This window comes from Diadema antillarum, unplaced genomic scaffold (assembly GCF_040938485.1).
Source record: "Diadema antillarum isolate AM-2024a unplaced genomic scaffold, OU_Dant_1.0 seq00000708_RagTag, whole genome shotgun sequence".
In the NCBI taxonomy this organism is placed as follows: domain Eukaryota; kingdom Metazoa; phylum Echinodermata; class Echinoidea; order Diadematoida; family Diadematidae; genus Diadema; species Diadema antillarum.
This window is the reverse complement of record NW_027271612.1, coordinates 872,244-892,035: the sequence shown is the minus strand read 5'-3', so window position 1 is coordinate 892,035 and position 19,792 is coordinate 872,244. Positions and strand designations below refer to the sequence as shown.

At 36.9% G+C, this 19,792-nt stretch overlaps 1 protein-coding gene across 1 annotated transcript; it reads left to right on the top strand.

Moving 5' to 3' along the window:
* Nucleotides 1–5,020: 5,020 nt before the first annotated feature.
* On the top strand, nt 5,021–18,041 carry LOC139737823 (uncharacterized). Its single transcript, XM_071648497.1, has 7 exons — nt 5,021–5,135; nt 9,297–9,584; nt 10,235–10,291; nt 11,439–11,579; nt 12,648–12,770; nt 16,603–16,675; nt 17,845–18,041. The coding sequence occupies exons 2-7, from the start codon at nt 9,297–9,299 to the stop codon at nt 18,039–18,041; spliced, it is 879 nt and encodes a 292-aa protein (XP_071504598.1). The 5' UTR covers nt 5,021–5,135.
* The last annotated feature ends 1,751 nt before the right edge of the window (nt 18,042–19,792 follow it).

Below are 19,792 nucleotides of genomic sequence, written 5' to 3'. Positions count from 1 at the left end.
GAGTATAGAAAGATGGCTAACAAGAAAAAGGGAGAATCTGAATGAAGAGGATAGAAAGAAGGTAGAAGGAGGAAGTGACAGACTATGAAGGAAACAAGGAAGAAAAGAAGGAAAAAAGGAAGGAAACAACGCACTCATTACGACAAAGAAAGTCGTCTCCATGCTCAGGATTTTGCCACGTATATGATAATATAATACAGAGTGCGGTCGGAAATAAAAATCGTGGAGCGTACAACGAGACGTATGGTATAAGGAAGTCACGATTCAACCACATCTTAATATCAGATTTTGCACGCAACAGCTTCTTTAGTCAACAGACATTCTAACACATTACTGGATATCGCATTTTAAATAGCACACACATTTAGGCACTACACAAAATCACATGGGTTTGTTTTTCTTCTCAAATCATAATAAAACAAAAAGGGCCTCTTCTACCAGATCCAGTTATTTTGACTATTAATAGTGGGGCTAGCAATAAGAACTAATAAGGACGTGGCTATTGTCGGGGATAGATGTATGGTGCAGGCGAACCGCTAGAGTGTCGATTGATCGAACTGAATTAGAACCTAGTTCGTCATGACCTTATTTTGTTGATGTGTTTGTTTACTCGATTAATGTTTATATTCGGGGCATTCTGGACACCGAAAATGAACGCAAAAATTTTATACAGCTTTGATAACAGCAGCTAGTCGGTCATTACAGCAACAAAATGGTGACAACTTTGTAATGATCAATAGCATCATTATCATAAGGATGATTGTTAATGACACCCATTATGTTTTCATCATCTCAAAAGTAGGTGGACTTAAACTAATATGGGAAAAAATGTGTAGTTCAAATGATTTATGCTTTTTGGTTTCATTTTTGTTTTAACTTGGACTCCTCTGAATACCAAAAAGTAGGCATGGGTGAACAAGGGGAGAGGATGAAAATAAAGGGGAAGAGAGAGAGAGAGAGAGAAAAAAATGTATTAGGCCTGGAGATATGGAGAAGAACAGTCGAGATTTAAAGGGGAAGGCTAGTAACTGATCAGTGGGAATCAGTGGAAATGCTGGGAGATGATTGTTCCAATCCCTATGTGATTCATTCAAGAGTACATTATATATCTATTGTTGTGTGGTTGTGTGAAAATCATTTGCTTCAGAATGGTCTCATATTCAAGTAATGTGCAGTTAAATGTTTCCAGGTTAGCATGCCTGCATGGTCAGTGACGGGGCATTAAGCTGCACATTACTTGAATATGAGGACCGTTCTGAAGCAAATAATTTTCACACAACAATAGATATATAATGTACTCTTAAATATATCCCACAAGAATTGGAACAACATGGGCGTCACCGGGGGGGGGGGGGGGGGGGGGGGTGCGTTGGGTGCGAACGCACCCCCCTTCAGACCCTTAAAAAAAAAAAAACCAAAACAAAACAAAACAAAAAACCTTCAGTCTGCGAGCGACCTCAACGCCGGACCCTAAATAATTATTATTTTTTATCGTTTTTTCTTGTTGTTGATATTTTGCATCGGGACAAAAAAAAAAATGTATATATAATCATCGTGGGCAAAAACAATTCGCATCCCTGGTTCTGGCAGCACTGATTTTATACATATCTACTAGTACAAGTGTATTCTATACAGTGTTTACTATTTAGATAGATTTTGGACATCCTTCCCATGCTTGGTCACTTCGACGCCACCTCGCTGGTCATACCCCAGTCTGAACATAAACCGACACCCTTGACTACCAGTGGCGGATCCAGGGGGAGGAGCGCACCGGACGTTCCCCCCCCCCCCCGTCCCCTCTTAATTTCCAAAGCGAAAAAGTATAGCTACATTCGGCAGTTTTTAGACTGTAAAATGTCAAAATTTTCAAGCTCGCTGGCTCCGCTCGCTGATGGCATTTAGTCGTAATGCCATTCTCCTGAAGTTGCTGCCAGTAATTGCGGGCAGCTCCACCCGGTGTGCGCCCCCCCCCCCCCCTTACTGCAAAAAAAAAAAAAAAAATATATATATATATATATATCATATATCATATATATAGCTACAAACGGCAGTTTTTGGACTGTAAAATGTCACAATTTTCAAGCTCGCTCGCTCCGCTCGCTTGCATTTAAACTCTCCTGATATTGCTGGCAGTAAATGCCAGCAGTTGCTGTCAAATTTTTCAAGCTCGCTCGCATTTAATCTTTATGCAATTCCCTTATGTTACTGCCAGTAATTGTCTGCAGTTGCGCCCGGTGCGCCCCCCTTAATTTCCAAAGCAAAAAAATATAGCTACAAACGGCAGTTTTTCTACTGTAAAATGTCAAGATTTTCAAGCTAGCCCTCTTCGCTCGCTTGCATTGAATCGTTAGGCAATTCACCTGATGTTGCTGCAAGTAATTGCCAGCAGTTGCGCCCGGTGGCATGCGCTCAACCCCCCGCCCCCCTTAATTTCCAAAGCGAACAAGTATGGCTAAGAACGGCAGTTTTTGGACTGTAAAATGTAAAATTTTCAAGCTCGCTCGCATTTAATCGTTATGCAATTCACCTGATGTTGCTGCCAGTAATTGCCAGCAGTTCCGCCCGGTGCGCCCCCCTCCCTTAATTTCCAAAGCGAAAAAATATGGCTAAGAACGGCAGTTTTGGGACTGTAAAATGTAAAATTTTCAAGCTCGCTCGCTCCGCTCGCTCGCATTTAAACTCTCCTGATATTGCTGGCAGTAATTGCCAGCAGTTGCTGTCAAATTTTTCAAGCTCGCTCGCATTTAATCTTTATGCAATTCCCTTATGTTACTGCCAGTAATTGCCAGCAGTTCCGCCCGGTGCGCCCCCTCCCTTGATTTCCAAAGCGAAAAAATACGGCTAAGAACGGCAGCTTTTGGACTGTAAAATGTAAAGTTTTCAAGCTCGCTCGCTCCGCTCGCTCACATGTAATCGTTATTCTCTCCTGATATTGCTGCCAGTAATTGCTAGGAGTTGCGCCCGATGCGCCCCTCTTAAATTCCAAAGCGAAAGAAATATAGCAACAAACGACAGGTTTTTTTTTTTCTGTAAAATGTCAAAATAGTCAAGCTCGCTCGCTCGCAATTGATTGTTATGCCTTTCTCCTTGATGTAGCTGCCAGTAATTGCTGACAGTTGCGCCCGGTGCGCCCTCCCCCCTTTATTTCCAAAGCGAAAAAATAAAGCTCCAAATGGTAGGTTTTTTTTACTGTAAAATGTCAACATTTTCAAGCTCGCTCTCTTCGCTTACTCGCATTTAATCGTTATGCCATTCACCTGATGTTGCTGCCAGTAATTGCCAGCAGTTGCGCCCGGTGCGCCCCCCTTAATTTCCAAAGCAAAAAAAAAAACAAAAACATATGGCTACAAACGGCAATTTGGGGACTGTAAAATGTCAAAATTTTAAAGCTCGCTCGCATGTAATCGTTCCCAATATTGCTGCCAGTAATTTGTCGTTTCACACCGTCATTCCATAATCCATTTATAGGGGGACAACCCCCTCCCACAACCTCCCCCCTTGCTCGTTCCGCTTGTTCGGGCTCGGTCGCGTTCATGACATCAGTGTAAGAATTATTACTAGAAGTTTATTTGAATTATACCATTTAAAGGCAAATTGTTCAATAACAATTTACTTCAAAATGTACTGCTACCTTAAACAAGTGGGACTGTTTCAAATCGATAAAACTCGCAAAATACCTGCATCAAATTGAATCATTTACAACATCAAAATGCAAAAAGTGCTCACCGTGGGAGGGGGACACTCCCTCCCAACAGGCTCCCACATCCTCCACCTCGCTCACTCCTCTCGCTCTTGCTTGGCCGCGTTCATGATATTCAGTGTAAATATTAAAACAGGAAGTTTATTTGGATGATACTATTTTATAGGCAAATTGTTCGATATTATCTACATCAAAATATACTGCTTTACTTTAAACAAGTGGGACTGTTTCAAGTCGATAAAACAAGCAAAACATGCATCAAATCCCCCCTCGCTCTCTCCGCTTGCTCGGGCTCGGTCGCGTTCATGGCATCAGTGTAAGAATCAATACAAGAAGTTTGTTGAAATTATATAGTTTATAGGCACATTGTTCAACAACAAATTCCATCAAAATGTACTGCTACCTTAAACAAGTGGGACTGTTTGAAGTCGATAAAACACGCAAAAAGCCTGCATCAAATTTCACCATTTACAACATCAAAATGCAAGAACCCCCCTTGAAAATTTGATGGATGAAAGGATATACATGTATCTCACTTTTTCTGGTTAGTGAAGATTAAACACTTCATTTCTCCCAGCTATTTTAAAGAAATTTTTGAATTTTGAATTTTAACACACGTCTCTATGGGGGAAATAGTTACCCTTGTGAGCCCTATAGGGAGGTCATACCCCCTGCTAGCATAGCCAGGACGCTGGTAGTGGGAGAATAAGAACAGGGGGCAATTTTGATACAGGTAATGACATCATTGTATAATTATAGAGAGTCACGGCACATACCGAGTTGGTACAACCGGGCGTGATTACTGCAGCCACGGGGAATAACCACAAACTTCGCGATCGTGTGGGGGGGGGGGGGGGGGGGGGGGGCGAAAGTGTACTTATGGAAAGCCATGTGTTGCAAGAGTCGGAAAACCGCTGATCAGAGGTTTTTCTTTGCTCGTGCAAAGTAAAAACTACTCATCAGAAGTTTCCAACTTTGCATGAGCGAATAAAAATCTCTGATTAGTAGTTTCAACTCTGCACGCACGGCTATAAACCGCAGCAGACCAGTAGTTTTATTTATCTATTCGCGCATAGTTCGAAACCACCCATCAACTCTGCGCGTGCGAAGAAAATCAATACTCTAATCGGTGGTTTTCCCAATTTTTGCAACACATGGCGTTCTATACAAGCGTTCATTGTGACGCATTTGCATAGAGTGCACAATGCCATCCGACACGACTGTACACTGTAGTGTAGCTAACCGCTTGTTCCTTTGTTTTTCTCTGCTGTTCGTGCATGTACTCGCTCTCCCGCGATTCTCGCATAGAGAGTGCGATCCGTGCAATTTCAGCGTACACAAATACATGTACAACGCCAGAAAGTTTGCTGTCAAAATCGTTCCGAAGAAACCATCCTTGCATTGATCTGCCTTTTCGCTGTGTGCACCCGGATAAGTAAGCATTAACTGTTTCCTTCTTTGTCATTCATTATCACTTACATTCACTGCATGAGGAGATGACGATGTCATATCTTACGATCTTACTGTTTACGACTACAGAGACATGAGAGAGGGCCATGATAAACATATTCTCGAATGTGCTATTGACTCTATTGTAACATAGAGTGCAGTGCATAGCCATGAATAGGAACGGGAACGTTATTCTAGCGTAGTACACCACAAAACCATTATCTACTGTAAACCCCTTTGTAAAGATCGATGTATTCGGTGCGTGAAGTATTTTTGGACTGAGTTTGCATTGCATTATGCTGCTAACAAGTATCCAAGCACGCTCTCTCGCGTTGTCATAATGCATAATATACAACTTTCAAGGTTTATATTAGGGAATATATTGCATTCAGTTTATATAAGGCATAGTATCAGCAGACCGGTCTTACGTCTATTCACTGTTCATAGAGGATGAGAAGTCGGGTTGAGCTCCTGCCACACTGGCTACACTACAGAAACCTCACAAATTACAGACCTATATCATTTAATTAGGTATACCCCGTAGGCCTGCTATATACTTCAAGTGAGCTTTTTTTCTAACATATTTTTTGTATTCAGTATTGTTTACACTTCGTACAATATGTATGCATTCTCTGCCAAATTTAATACTTGTGTCCTATCATTATGATAAGTAAGTAGGACCTATACTGTATGTGTACACAATATTGCAGTGTGCATCGACTTTGTACGTTCATAATATTGCATTTATATAGAGATATATATTGTATACACGCCCTTTCATATATCTATATATCTATCTATCAATATATTATGTATAAACATATATAATATAATATATATACATGTATATGATATATATGATATATGATATCATATATATATATATATATATATATATATATATACATGCATACATAATCATACATGTATTATTATATACATATATATATTTTTTTTTTGCGGGGTGTATCTTCGCGTATAGGGTACATTATCTTATATGCTTATCCCAACATGCAAGTGAAGGTAAACCAATAAATAACATCAAAATCAAACAAAATATTTCTGAAATATCTACTCGCTAAAAAAAATCGAGTGAAAATATTCACTCTTAAAAGAGTGAATACAAAAAAGAGTGAATTTCGAGTGAAATTGGAGTGAATTTTGAGTGAAAATGTTCATTTTCACTCATTTTGGAGTGACGTCAGGGATCACTCCCAAATTTTCGAGTGATCCCTGACGTCACTCCAAAATGAGTGAAAATGAGCATTTTCACTCAAAATTCACTCCAATTTTACTCGAAATTCACTCTTTTTTGTATTCACTCTTTTCTGTATTCACTCTTTTTAGATTGAAAATTTTCACTCGATTCTTTTTAGAGAGTAGTATTATGATGTAGATATAAGCCTACACATGGCTGTATTCCGGGAAGAACATGGCTAATCTCCATTTAGAAACAATATGGATATCCCACGTACATCAAACTCCACGCCACAATTACAAATCATTGTATTATTCTTGAAATTCCGATGCAAAAAAAAAAGAAAGAAAAATCACAATAAACAAACAAGTAAAAAAAGTAATTACATTTTATGTCAGTTTTCAAAATTCATTTCTATTATTATAAAAATATATACATCAACATGAAAATATGAATGTATGATTAAGAAGCTGAACAAAATGTATTCTATTGTCCTGTATTTCCCACCTGTGATTACTTCAAGATGGTCATGTGTTGAGTACCAAATAAAACATCACTTGGATGATAATCATTAAAAAAAAAGATGAGGATAAGTTGAAGTAGTTTTCAACAATCTTTTAAACAAATACTCTACAAACACGTGTTGGATTTCTAATGCATACGACATACCGATCCCCGTATGTACCCTCCCCCGGGGGGAGGCCTCCCCCTAAAAAAAAAAAAAAATAAATAAATAAAGATAAAAATACAGCGTGACTCTCCGCAATGATAACTTTAAAAATAATGAATAAATCCAAATACAATTTCAGGGTATAAGATTATAAGCTATTACCCTCGTCTTGCAGGAAACCCCAATCCAATATGATTCAGTGGTCAAAGAGAAATGAGAAATGATTATTCAGTTAAAATGGTAAAATTAAGTGATTTTTTCGCTCCTGGAGAAATTTGTGAAAATATAAAGAACAACAAACGTGTTCATTTTACAGTATAGGGCCTACATACGGAATTGTATGAAGGAAATGTTAAATTAGTATTATAAAGTTGACTTTTTGTGAATCAAAAGCAGTTCCCTGTAACAGGGTAAGCATTGTTATTATTATTATTATTATTATTATTATTATTATTATTATTATTATTATTTAGTACTATTTATTATTGTTATTTATTATAATTATTTATTATTATAATTATTTAGTACTATTTATTGTTATTTATTATCATTATTATTTATCATTATTATTATTATTATTATTATTATTATTATTATTATTTGGTTTTCCTTTTGGACAGGTGTTGGACCCCTAATTGGTGATTGAAAGAACAAGAAAAACACCACTTCTTCCGGAAGTAATTTGCCGACGGCATATCTGTGCCCTAAAAAGTGAGACTATTATTTTAAAGGTACTATTTACCATTTGGAGCAGAGATTAAAGAAAAAAAAAGTCAGTTCACGTTATCAATTGTGATGCGTTGTAGGTCAGTTATACCTCAAAACAGCCTGCCTTGCATCCTTTCCTATAAAATTTTGCAATAAAGTCTAAAATATGAGGAGATGTCATTATTTTCAAAAAAAAATACACCAACTGAAAATGGTTATTTTTAGAAGCAATTTAATCATAATCGTTGTTAACATTTTATCTAACAGTTTACGGGTTATTATACTAATCAACGTTTTTACATTGGTTGTTTATATCCCTAACTCATATTTTTGGAACTTCTGTGAAGCGCTAATGTTGGATTTTCGTTTCATCTGCTACAAGTGGTAAATAATGCCTGAAATACTTTTTTTTTTTTGGGGGGGGGGGAGCGTCATGACTTGAGTGCGTAGCGTATCAGACACTTTTCCCCTTGGAAGATTCTTACGTATTAAGCTCACGGGGATTTTTTTTTTCCACCAGCAAAGCAAGCAACAAACAGGGAGATATCTGCTGACGCAAGTAAGTACTGCCAGCAAACTGCCAGTCCATACATTAAAAAGTGTGTTGTATGAGTGTGCGTGCGGTATGCGGAAGTTTTGTTCAGTTCGACTATGACGTCACAGTCTGTCAGACTACGTTGACCAAATGAATCCTAGCAACCTGACTCTGCCACTTGTATGAGGGAGATGCGCGGAGAGTCTGCGGCTGCCAACGCGCCTGTTGAATATATGCATGATTGACGTCATAATCCGTGGGTTTATAATTGCACCCTGCAGATGAACACCTCGAATAAACAATAATTCATTTTACTATGTATTTGCAAGCGTGTGTTGCGGATCCGAATACCCGGTTGTTGTGGGTAGTGTACGGACTGGCGTTCTGCCATGAATAGGGCAAATAATGACGACACATAACCAACGTGCCTATCTAGCTGCCCGTTGTTTCCCTTCAAGTTCTATGCAATAGTGAACTTCTGTAAGTATAGCGGCTGATAAGAGACATAACGTTAGTAAACTAACATTAGTCACGCTAGTAGCAACACAAATTGTTTGCAGTAATTTATACAATTTCACATTTCAGTGACTGTTTACACTAGCGAGATACAATAGACACCACTTGATCAAAATGCTAAAGAGCATGCAATTTTAATGAATTCAAAGTTTATATGATATGTACATATCAGTTTTGAAATGACTGAGACATCTCAAACCGTTGAAAGCAAAACAAAGCAACCAAAATAAAAGGTGGATCCCACCTTTTTTTAGAACCACTTTTTTTATTTCTTATTTTTGATATTCTAGCCATTTGAAAATAAATTTTCATCAAATAAACATTGAATTTCTGTTAAAATTACATTGTATATGCTCTTTTATATTTCATATTAGGTATCTCATTACCTTGAAAAATAATCATCAAAAAGCATTAGAGACCAGACGCTCCATCTCAGTCAAAACTATACCATCCTTTTGAGAGTTTACTTTTACTTTTTAGTTCACTGAATTACGCTGAGCACGTTTTCTTTACAATGCAGATGACAACGTTTGTCGGTGGTAACGCTGCCACAGCTGCCCAACCTCAAGCTATGGCACCCCATCCCGTCGGCCCAGCACCCGGTCCGATGGCCGTGAACTTCCAGCATGCGGTTATTGTGCAGCAGACGCACCCGAACCAGAGCTCACGGTACAACGCCAAGAGAGGTCGCGCTACTGGGTGGGTCCAGCTTACATGTTCTATCTTATGTCTCGCACTGGGCATCGCTCAACTCGTCGTGGGGTCATCGGTGAGCATTGTTGGCTATGGCATCTGGAGTGGTATTTTGGTAAGTTATTTTTTTCAAATTCATGAAATTCTTCCGTCGAGGTGTTTTCATTGCAACTGACTGACAAATTGCCATATGTCGACGTAAATAAGCACTGAATTGATCAGTGTTTTCGAGTATGTACGCCCATGATTTTTTTTTTTTTAAATCATGGCTACTACTAAAACACTGATCAATTCAGTGCTTATTTACGTCGATGTAGGGCAATTTGTCAATCAGTTGCAAAGTTATTTTCCCCCCTAAATATTTATCTTTTCCCTTAAATGGATGGTATAGTATTGATGAGTGAACATGGTATTGCAATTTAATATATTCTTTAATAGGGATTTGTCAAAAAATTCAAGAGGAAGGAGATTAGCTGAAGGAGAAGAAGAAATAAAAAAGGAAGAAGAAAAAGAAGGAAATACAGAAAAAGAGGAAAGAACGCCCCACACAGTTCTCGACAATGTCTTTGCACCTAATGGTTATTGTCCCTTTTCAGGACCATGATTACTAGCGGGCAGTGCTATCATAAGCCGTAATCATGTGCCACGCTGGGAGAGCTGTGTGAGATGCTAATGCTTGATCGGTCTCGTTCATCATTTGTATAATAAAAATTATACATCATATGGCTCTCCTCCCCTCTCTCTCTCTCTCTCTCTTTTCCTCAGTTCTTTTTGCCTACTGGAATTCTTGGAGTGGTCTCGCACAACAAGAACACATGTGTGGTACGTATTATTTTTAAAGGTTTCTCCTATTTGTTTTGCTTCATATTCCCGTTTATTTATGTATGAATTCCTCTCGTAGTTCATATTGTGATTTTGTACTAGAATGTCTGCCACACCTCAAGTCACTTAAAATAATACATAAGAAAAAATACCAGAATTGTTATAAATAGAGACGCATGTTATTTATGCAATTTGTATTTATTCTTTTGCCTTGTAATCATTGTATTTTTACGTCGACCCCTTTGAAAATCAGTCTTGTGCTGAAAGGGCTATCCACCCTGTGAATGGAAATAAATAAATAAAAATAAATCAAATGTTCTCACTACACCGCACGTCACTGTTATTCAAAACTCAACCATAGTGAGGAAAGTGTGTAATAACTCAGTGCGGTTTTTTTTTTTTTTTAATATAGTAGTGGTGTGATAATAAAGGAGCTCAACATGCCTACATCAGATGATGAACAAAACATCTGCAAATGCAGAAAACGTATGTAGATTTCTAGTTGTCAAGTACAATATATATAATATATATATATATATATATCTGAACAGTTTGTTTGCAAAAACCGATAAGTCCATATTGGCCAAATGGAGATATTTGCGATTAAAGGTCAAGAAAAATAAAGAGAATATTAAGAAAAAGTGTGCTTCTTTTGACCATAACTTCAAAAATGTACCTTTATATGTAGTGACCGATATATCATTTAAAAGGTATAATTTTGTACTTTATGACAGAGACCGTACTTCAAAATCTTCAAAAATGGACTCCTCGGTTTTTGCGAACAAACTCTTCATATATATATATATATATATATATATATATATATATATTTATTTATTTATTTAGTTATATTATTATTATCAATGATAATATATGTTTTGTGATTATGATTCATGTCATATTGATATATTTTTGGCGATTTTGTTTTATTGTTTGCTGCATACTTATCATGAGACTATGACAGATTACATTCATGATAGATTTTCATGATTCACGATTTTTCTCTTTTGGGCTGTCTATCTCTCTGCTCTGTCTGTCTTTATGTATGTATGAATGTATGTACATGTATTTCTTTATGTCTATATGACTATAATTATCATACACATAGATAATAGTTTATTCGTCGTTTGTTCTGGCACACATCTAGATCGTCTCCTACATGGTGATGTCCATTATATCTAGTCTTGTCGCGTTATCTGTTCTTGGGCTCGGCTTCACATCGGTTTTAATCAGTGCTTCTGAAAGCTGCAGCTATTTAGGCGTGGCCGACTGTGGTTACGGCATCCAGGTATGTATTTCTAATGCACACAGATTCCTACTTGTGATTATGATAATGATGATTAATAGTAGATTTGTGTAACGCATTTGCCCTAAACAGTGACACGACATTTGCTACTGCCAAAATTGCTCCGGTCAATGACTCGGGGTTAGGGTTATGGTTGTGTCAGGGTTTTAGGTCGAGTTTGATGTGAGGAGTAGAAATAGGGTAATGGTTATGTTTGTCGATAGAAATTGAAGTTTGGCTCAGCATGCAGATTATTATTTTATGGGAGCAATTATTGTCACAGGTCGGAGCGAATGTCATGGGACCTCAATGGTGTACAAATATGTTCAAAGTTGTGCTTTTTGATGAGACTATAAATGAATTAGTGAGCTTTTTAATGTTTTCGATTTAATTATGTATTTATGTATGTATTCATTTATTTATTCATTTATTTATTTATTTATTTATTTATTTATTTATTTATTTATGATGGTTACTTATTGAAGAGTTGAATGAACTCACTTGGTGATTGAACTCATTGAAAATACTAAGTGTAATGTGAATTTTCACCTGAATTATATTTAGTTTGATTGAAATAAGCCTATATAATATTTCCCACCTCATGGTTTGCTTATTATTCATTTTCACTTACGTGCAATAATACCTGCGCGTTGAATCTTTATTTAATTGAAAAACATGGATATGTATGTCATTGTTTGCAGCTCTCGAAGGAATTTTCACCAATGATCGTCGTCTCTTGGTGAAAGGAAAAATAGATAAAAAAAGAAATGATTCCGTTTTTCATGAGAGCGAATGCCCAACGAATGCTTAACGAATTCGAAGATTGTTTTTGAAAAATACATTGGCATCCATTGCTAAAAATTACCGGGAAGTTAATACATGGAGTCGGTGTCCTATCGGTACTCAAATTGAGAAAGACCAGTGGTACCCAATCGCTTCTTGTACTAATATCAACAGGGCTGTCTTACAGACACAGAGTGACGTTTCGTTATTAGTGTCTTTCTTTTTTTTCTCTCTCTCTCTTTCTCTTCTGTGTGATTATGTATTTATCGCTCCCTTTCGGGTTCACAGCAAGTTCGGATTGCACTGGATGCCTTGATCACAGTCGTCGGCTTTGTCGAGCTCATCACGGCCATCGTCGCAGCGTCGTTTTGCTGTGCAGGTGTATGCTGCGTCACTCAACCAAACACTGTGGTAAGCTGCAATGACTGCTGAAGACCGTAGATCATTACTAAATATTCCATTGAACGGAAAATTGTTTATACCGTTCATTTTTCCCCTTTTTATTTATTTATTTATTTATTTATTTATTTATTTATTTCTAATCTTTTGTCAGGGTAGTCCATTCACCAATAAATATTGGTCTTCCATGGAGCCCTGAATAATATTGATGAACATATGTACATTAAATAGCAAAACGTATATACAGAAGATGACATAATACAGTGTAGATACATACCAGCATACTGTACATTGCAAAGTAACATAAAAAGTACATGCCACAGCATGAGTTCACCAGAATGCCGAAATAACAATTAAAAACGCTATTATACAGGAATGATAAAGCCCAGAATGAATTTCGTGTGTTACTTACAAATAGCAACTTTGCTTAAACAATCTCTTAAATGAATATATGGAAGAAGCTGATCTAATTGAATGATCTAGCCTGTTCCATTCAAGTACAGAGGATACGATTGGGCTGCACTTGTGACAATCAGAGCGAAATCTTGGCACACATAGATTTCCACTGTCTATTAGCCTTGTATGATGTTCATGTACATCACTAGGCTTAACTAAGTGCACCTGAAGGTACGAAGGTGCTAAGTTATGGACGCATTTATATATCATCATAACGCGGCTGAAATCAAAACGTTTGTCTAGTGTCATCCATTTAAGACTTTTGAATAAATCAGCCGACGGTGTGTCATATGTTTTGTCCAAAATTATTCTTGCTGCCCTCTTTTGAATTTTTTCTAGCTTAGTTGTATGGTATTGAAATCTGTTTGACCAAACAACAGAACAGTAATCAAATTGTGGTAACACTAGACTATTATAAAGTAATTTTAGGGATTGTTGGGCAAAAAGGCCTTCGCTCTCTTTATCATGCAGACACTTTTTTGGGTACGTTTACATACATTTTCGATTTGTTTAGACCATTTCAGTTCTTCATCTATTAAAACACCTAAACATTTAGTGAACTGAACTCTTTTAATCCGACTACCATCTAATGAAATACTGAAATTTTCAATTTTCCCGAGATTAGCACGGGAGCCGATAATCATGACAGAAGTTTTGTCAGTGTTAAGGACGAGCCGATTTTTCTTAATCCACCCCATTACTTTATTTAGTGCAACAGTTATCTTTTCTTCTAAAACTGTTGCGTCATTAGCACTGACAGTGAGGGTCGTATCGTCAGCGTACATATCTATAACACCTTCTGAAGTACACTCGGGTAGACTGTTGACATATATTGAAAATAAAAGGGGACCAAGAATTGACCCTTGAGGTACACCCAATTTAATAGTTGAAGGGTGGGACTTGGCTCCTTTGAATTGCGTCACTTGCTGTCTGTCACTTAAATAGGATTTAAACCAATCTACAGTCGTCTTACTACACCCTATACACTTTAATTTATGTAAAAGTAGGTCATGATCTACAGTGTCAAATGCCTTCCGAAGATCTATGAAGGCAACTCCAGAAATTTGATTATTATCTATATTCAAAGACCACTGATTCACAAGTTTTGCAAGAGCAGTTGATGTGGAATGAAATGGTCTAAAACCAGATTGATTAGGGTGTAGTAAATCATTCGCATTCATGAATTCGCTCAGTTGTTGATGTACGGCCCTTTCGATAATTTTACTCACTGTTGGTAAGATTGAGATGGGGCGGTAGTTATTCAACGAAGAAATATCTCCCGCTTTAAATATCGGTACTACCCGAGCCTTTTTCCATTCACGTGGAACAACTCCCGTAGACAGGGATTTGTTGATAATATCGCAAAGAGATTCTGCAATAACATTCTTTGTCATCTTTAAAAGTTTGCAGCCGATGTGATCTTCTCCGGTTGCTTTATCTATGCCAAGAAGCTAGATCTGTCTCAATACAAAATCTCTCGTTATCATACTTAAATTAAATTGAGAATGAGATGGAACAAAGCCTTTGTCCTCATCAAATATCATTTGCGAAGTATTCCTCTGCAGGTCTTTTGTAATTTTAGTAGCATTAGATATGAAAAAATTGTTGAATGCTTCAGCAATACTTGCGTTGTCCGATACTTCTGCATCATCAACCTTTATGGTATTGGGAGAAATGGGTGATGATTTAGGCGTAAGTTCCCTCAAGCTCTTCCACATTTTCTTACTGTTGTTACGATTTTGTAAAATTTGGTCAGTGTTATACTGTTTTTTTCTTATTCTCATGAGATGAGTAACATTGTTTTTTAGATATTTATAGGTATTCCAAAGATCATCGCTATTGTTAGATTTAGCAGCTTTGAGAAATTTATCACGTTCCGTCATGAGCTTAACAATCTCATCAGATATCCATGGACATGCATGTTTTCTTATCCGCTTTTTGCGCAAAGGTATGTGCTTGTTGATAACATCATTGAAAAGAGTCAACCACATATCCCACGCATCATCAACGTCGTCTATATCTTTTATGACCTGCCACGGAGCGCTTCTCAAATCACTATAAAATTCCTCCTCATTAAGATTTTTGAATGAGCGAAATTCCGCACATTCAGATTTTTTATGGATCTTTGCACTGAAGTCCCGAATAGCATATACCAAATAATGATCGCTAATGCTAGTCTCAAATATTCCCCATTCACTGTAAAGTTCTTTGTCTGATACAAATATCAAATCAATTAAAGTAGAAGCAGTATTTGTAACTCTTGTGGCAGTATCAATTAACTGACTTAGTCCGTACATATTGGTATAAAACATAACTTCAATTATGCATTTTTTTTTTTTCGTAAACATGAAGGATTTGTGATGACACTCCGGCATCAGTCCAAAGCCGTTCATTGATATTCTAATATATATATATATATATATATATATATATATATATATATATATATAATTATATATATATACATATATATATATATATATATATATATATATGTATATATATATATATATATATATATATATATATATAAGATATATATATATATATATATATATAAATATATAAAGATATACATATATATTTTTTTTCAGTTTTCTCTCATTCGTAAAAGAGATAGAAAAAAATGAGGATATTAATATTTTTCAAGGCTTTCCAGACTTTAGTTCAACTCAGCCGTAAGTTGTTATTAAGATTAATCACAAGCTATTAATTTTGTTTTGTAATTGCAACATTCAGTGCACTGGATTCACCGTTTTCACATAACAGCTATCAATGCACTGATGATTCTTGCGATTAAGAGAAAATAATAATAAGAATAATTATAATGACAATGATTATGATAATAATTGTGCTAACATGATAATAATCATCATCACCATTATCATTATCATCATCATCATCATCGCCATCATTAAATCAGATGATTAAAAAAGAGCCCCAAAAGAAGATACTGTAGTTCAATGTTTTAATTGTTATGCAAATGGGGTTCAACCAAAATTTACCATAATTTGTAGATCCTGATGACAATATAATACGTTAAAGTGATACCAAGGCATAATCATCCCATTGGTCGCCTATCAAAAAAAAAAGAAGAAAAAAAATTGTCCTCTTGAAGGCTTGCATGGTGGTGAGAATAGATTAGGGGAGGTTCACTTACACCGTGTTCAGAAAAGAAATTTTGAAAGTGGAAGGAAAGATTGAAAGGGGAGGGTGTGGGGGGGTGGGGGGTGATTGGTAATGTTCTAAATCGGTGTGATGCAAGAGTCCACGAGTCCAGAGTCCCCCCCCCCCCCTCGTTCCGCGACCCCTGCAGTGAGAACCAACACCACTCGTAAGCCAAGTCCATCAAGTCGTGATCACTGTGTAACATTTTCTTCATTCGCAGGTGATGCAGTATGCCAACAACCCCGCCCCTATGGTTGTGATGTCACCGCCAGGTTACACACAGCAGCAAATGGGTAAGAGCATAGCAAAAAAAAAAAAAAAAAAAAAAAAAAAAAAAAAAAAAAAAAAATAGCCATAAATCGGTGTTAGATTTAACACCATGGGTGCTTAATCTAACACCGATCAAGTGTTCGTAGAGGACCGCACTGGCAGGTGTAGAAAGTAGATTGAAATGGTGTTGAAAAGTGTTCACCTGGCACTTCGTGGTGTTGATATAACACTGCGCTGATGTTAATTCAACACCACAAAAATCATACACTTTATCGGAGAGTTTTTTTATCGTCTTGTTTAAGTTCAAAATCCACGAAAGAATAATAAGTAAAGTAGCTATTCAGAGAACAGTTCTATATTTTAAAGTGACACGCGGAGTGTTAATCTAACACCACAAAATAATCACCGGAAATTTAAAACCAGCTCGCTCTTTCATATTTATAACGTCAGACTTTTTGGAGTGTATAAGTGAATGCAGTGCCTCTCTCAGGTCGCAATGTTTCTTTCCACTGGTTGATAAGGGTCCTAGCAGATAACCTTTTCTCGTAGAAATGAATAAAAAAGCAGAGAAAATAGATAAAAGTTGTCCCCATTCACACTCATATTTAACTGCCTTTATTAAAGGGGATGGCTAGTAACCGATCAGTGGGAATGCTGAGGGATGATTGTTCCAATCCTTGTGGGATTCATTTAAGAGTACATTATATATCTACTGTTGTGTGAAAATTATTTGCTTCAGAACGGTCTCATATTCAAGTAAAGTGCAGATTAATGACCCGTCACTGACCAGGGACGCTTACCTGGAAACATTAAACTGCACATTACTTGAATATGAGACCATTCTGAAGCAAATAATTTTCACACAAGAATAGATATATAATGTACTCTTAAATGAATCCCACAAGGATTGGAACAATCATCCCTCAGCATTCCCACTGATTCCCACTGATCAGTTACTATTCATCCCCTTTAAGATATACTTGTTTAAAATCTCTATTCGGTGTGATGGTTTTATTTTAATACCATAAGAGTAGGCATGCATATAAGACTTCAATGATTATGGAAGTTACAGCTTTCTTTGTCTTTTTCTTTTCTCTTTTGTGGAGAATCTTCTCACCTTATTGACACACGAACTCGTACGGATACAATTGAGTTTGAAAGTCAACCACCTCATTTTTCTTTTCCAATTTAGTCCCACCGTACGGTCAGCCGGCTGCATATATTCCCCAGCAGTTCCCTCAGGCAGGTATGACGCAACCGACTTATCCCCAAACCGCGGCTAGCGCCCCACCGCCCGTAGCCCCACCCGGAGGATACGCCGAAACACTCCCTCCCCAGTACACACCAAGTCCAGGGTTCCCTGACAACACATACAACACTAAATCATAAAAGAAGTATAATGATGTCTGCTACCGTCCCCGGTATGTCAAGGAACCAAAAAATCTTCGATATCGGCACATGAAGCTCTGTGAAGCACTGGGGCACACTTTTCTCAATTATTGCAATTTCAGTTTTGTTTCTGGTCGTGATTACCTTGTTGCGGTAAGCGGCATTCCGAGAAGACATTTGTCACGATTTGTTTCTCGTTTGCAGCGTTTCGTGACGTGAAAAGTTCACGAATATGGTATGCAAAATAATGTATAAAGTGAATGGATCATGACTATTACAAGAAACACTCCAAGTACGGAGATATAAGAGGCTTGAAAACTGTAAACATACAAAAAGACTAAAAACAAAAGTGAAAGAAACAGACCAACGATAACAACAACAATCCCAAGCCACAACAAAGACGAAAATTGCAGTTTCATGCCTGGATCCAACCTAGCAAGAGAAGAGAAGTTTCAAGAGATGCCTATATTTGTAAATACATGGCGATTGTATCACTCTTGGCTGAAATGAAGAACAGTGGTATGTGTGGTGTTACGAATGGAAGATTCGTCTTAGAATGCTGCAATATTGGTTGGGTCTTCACCTAAACTGATGTGATTTTTCTTGGCGATTCTGTGGTAGTTTTTTTTTTCTTTTTTTTTTAGATAGATCACATGATATTATTGTATCTATATTTGGAAGTCACATTATGTGTACACTGAAAATACAAAAACGTATATTTCTTTCGTACTCTTTTATTCGGGAACGAGGCTTTTTTATGCAGGTCACAAGATTGACTGTACAGTGTAGTTTACAAACAGGACCCCCCCCCCCCACCTCCTTTTTTTTTTGGGGGGGGGGGGGAGGGGAAGTTAGTTTGACCTTGTAACAATGCATTGGTTGTCAGGGCCATTGTGTAATCATTCCGTCTTTGGCGAAATAAATGAGTTGTGTCCACTGTTTGGGTGTAGTCGGCGTGCGTGGATGTCGATTTGCTGTCGGACATGTCGTACAAGAACCACTTGTTTTAGTGGGCTGTCATCATTGAATTTAGTCATGAGTCAGTCTAAGTTTGTTTTGCTTGCGCTATAATGATAAGTCCAAAATTAATACCTGTATGTCTATGAAATTCATATGGTGAATGCTAATTATGTAAATTTAAAGTTATATCTTTTATATATCTGCTGAATATATGCCTATTATATCTTTATATCTATCTATCCATCTATCTACTGTACATGGAGAGATAGGTATATAATATATATATATATATATATATATATATATATATATATATACATATATATATATATATATATATATATAGAGAGAGAGAGAGAGAGAGAGAGAGAGAGGGAGAGAGAGATCTAGGAGCTTTTATATGCTAAAACATATTATGCCTATATCTTTCCCCTTTGTTTTGTTTTGTTATTGTTTTTTTAAGCGCAGAAATGTGAAGGTCATCGAAGTGTTATGATCGCAGCATTTTAACCGTGTAATTATATGTCTGTGCCCTGCCGTAATGATGTGTGAACACATACATTGTATGTGCCGTTTTTCAGTTTTGAATTTGCCACTTACATAGGCAAGCTGTTTGTTCGTTAATATTTTGTGGGATTTATAAATGGGTATCCTGGTGTGTGGTGGAAGTGCTAACCTCCGTGCGGTGTGGGAGTCATTAGGTAACCATGAATTTTATCTGTTACATCTGTACAAAATGATGCATAATTATAAAGAAATTATCTGATATAGTTAATTATATAATACATTTA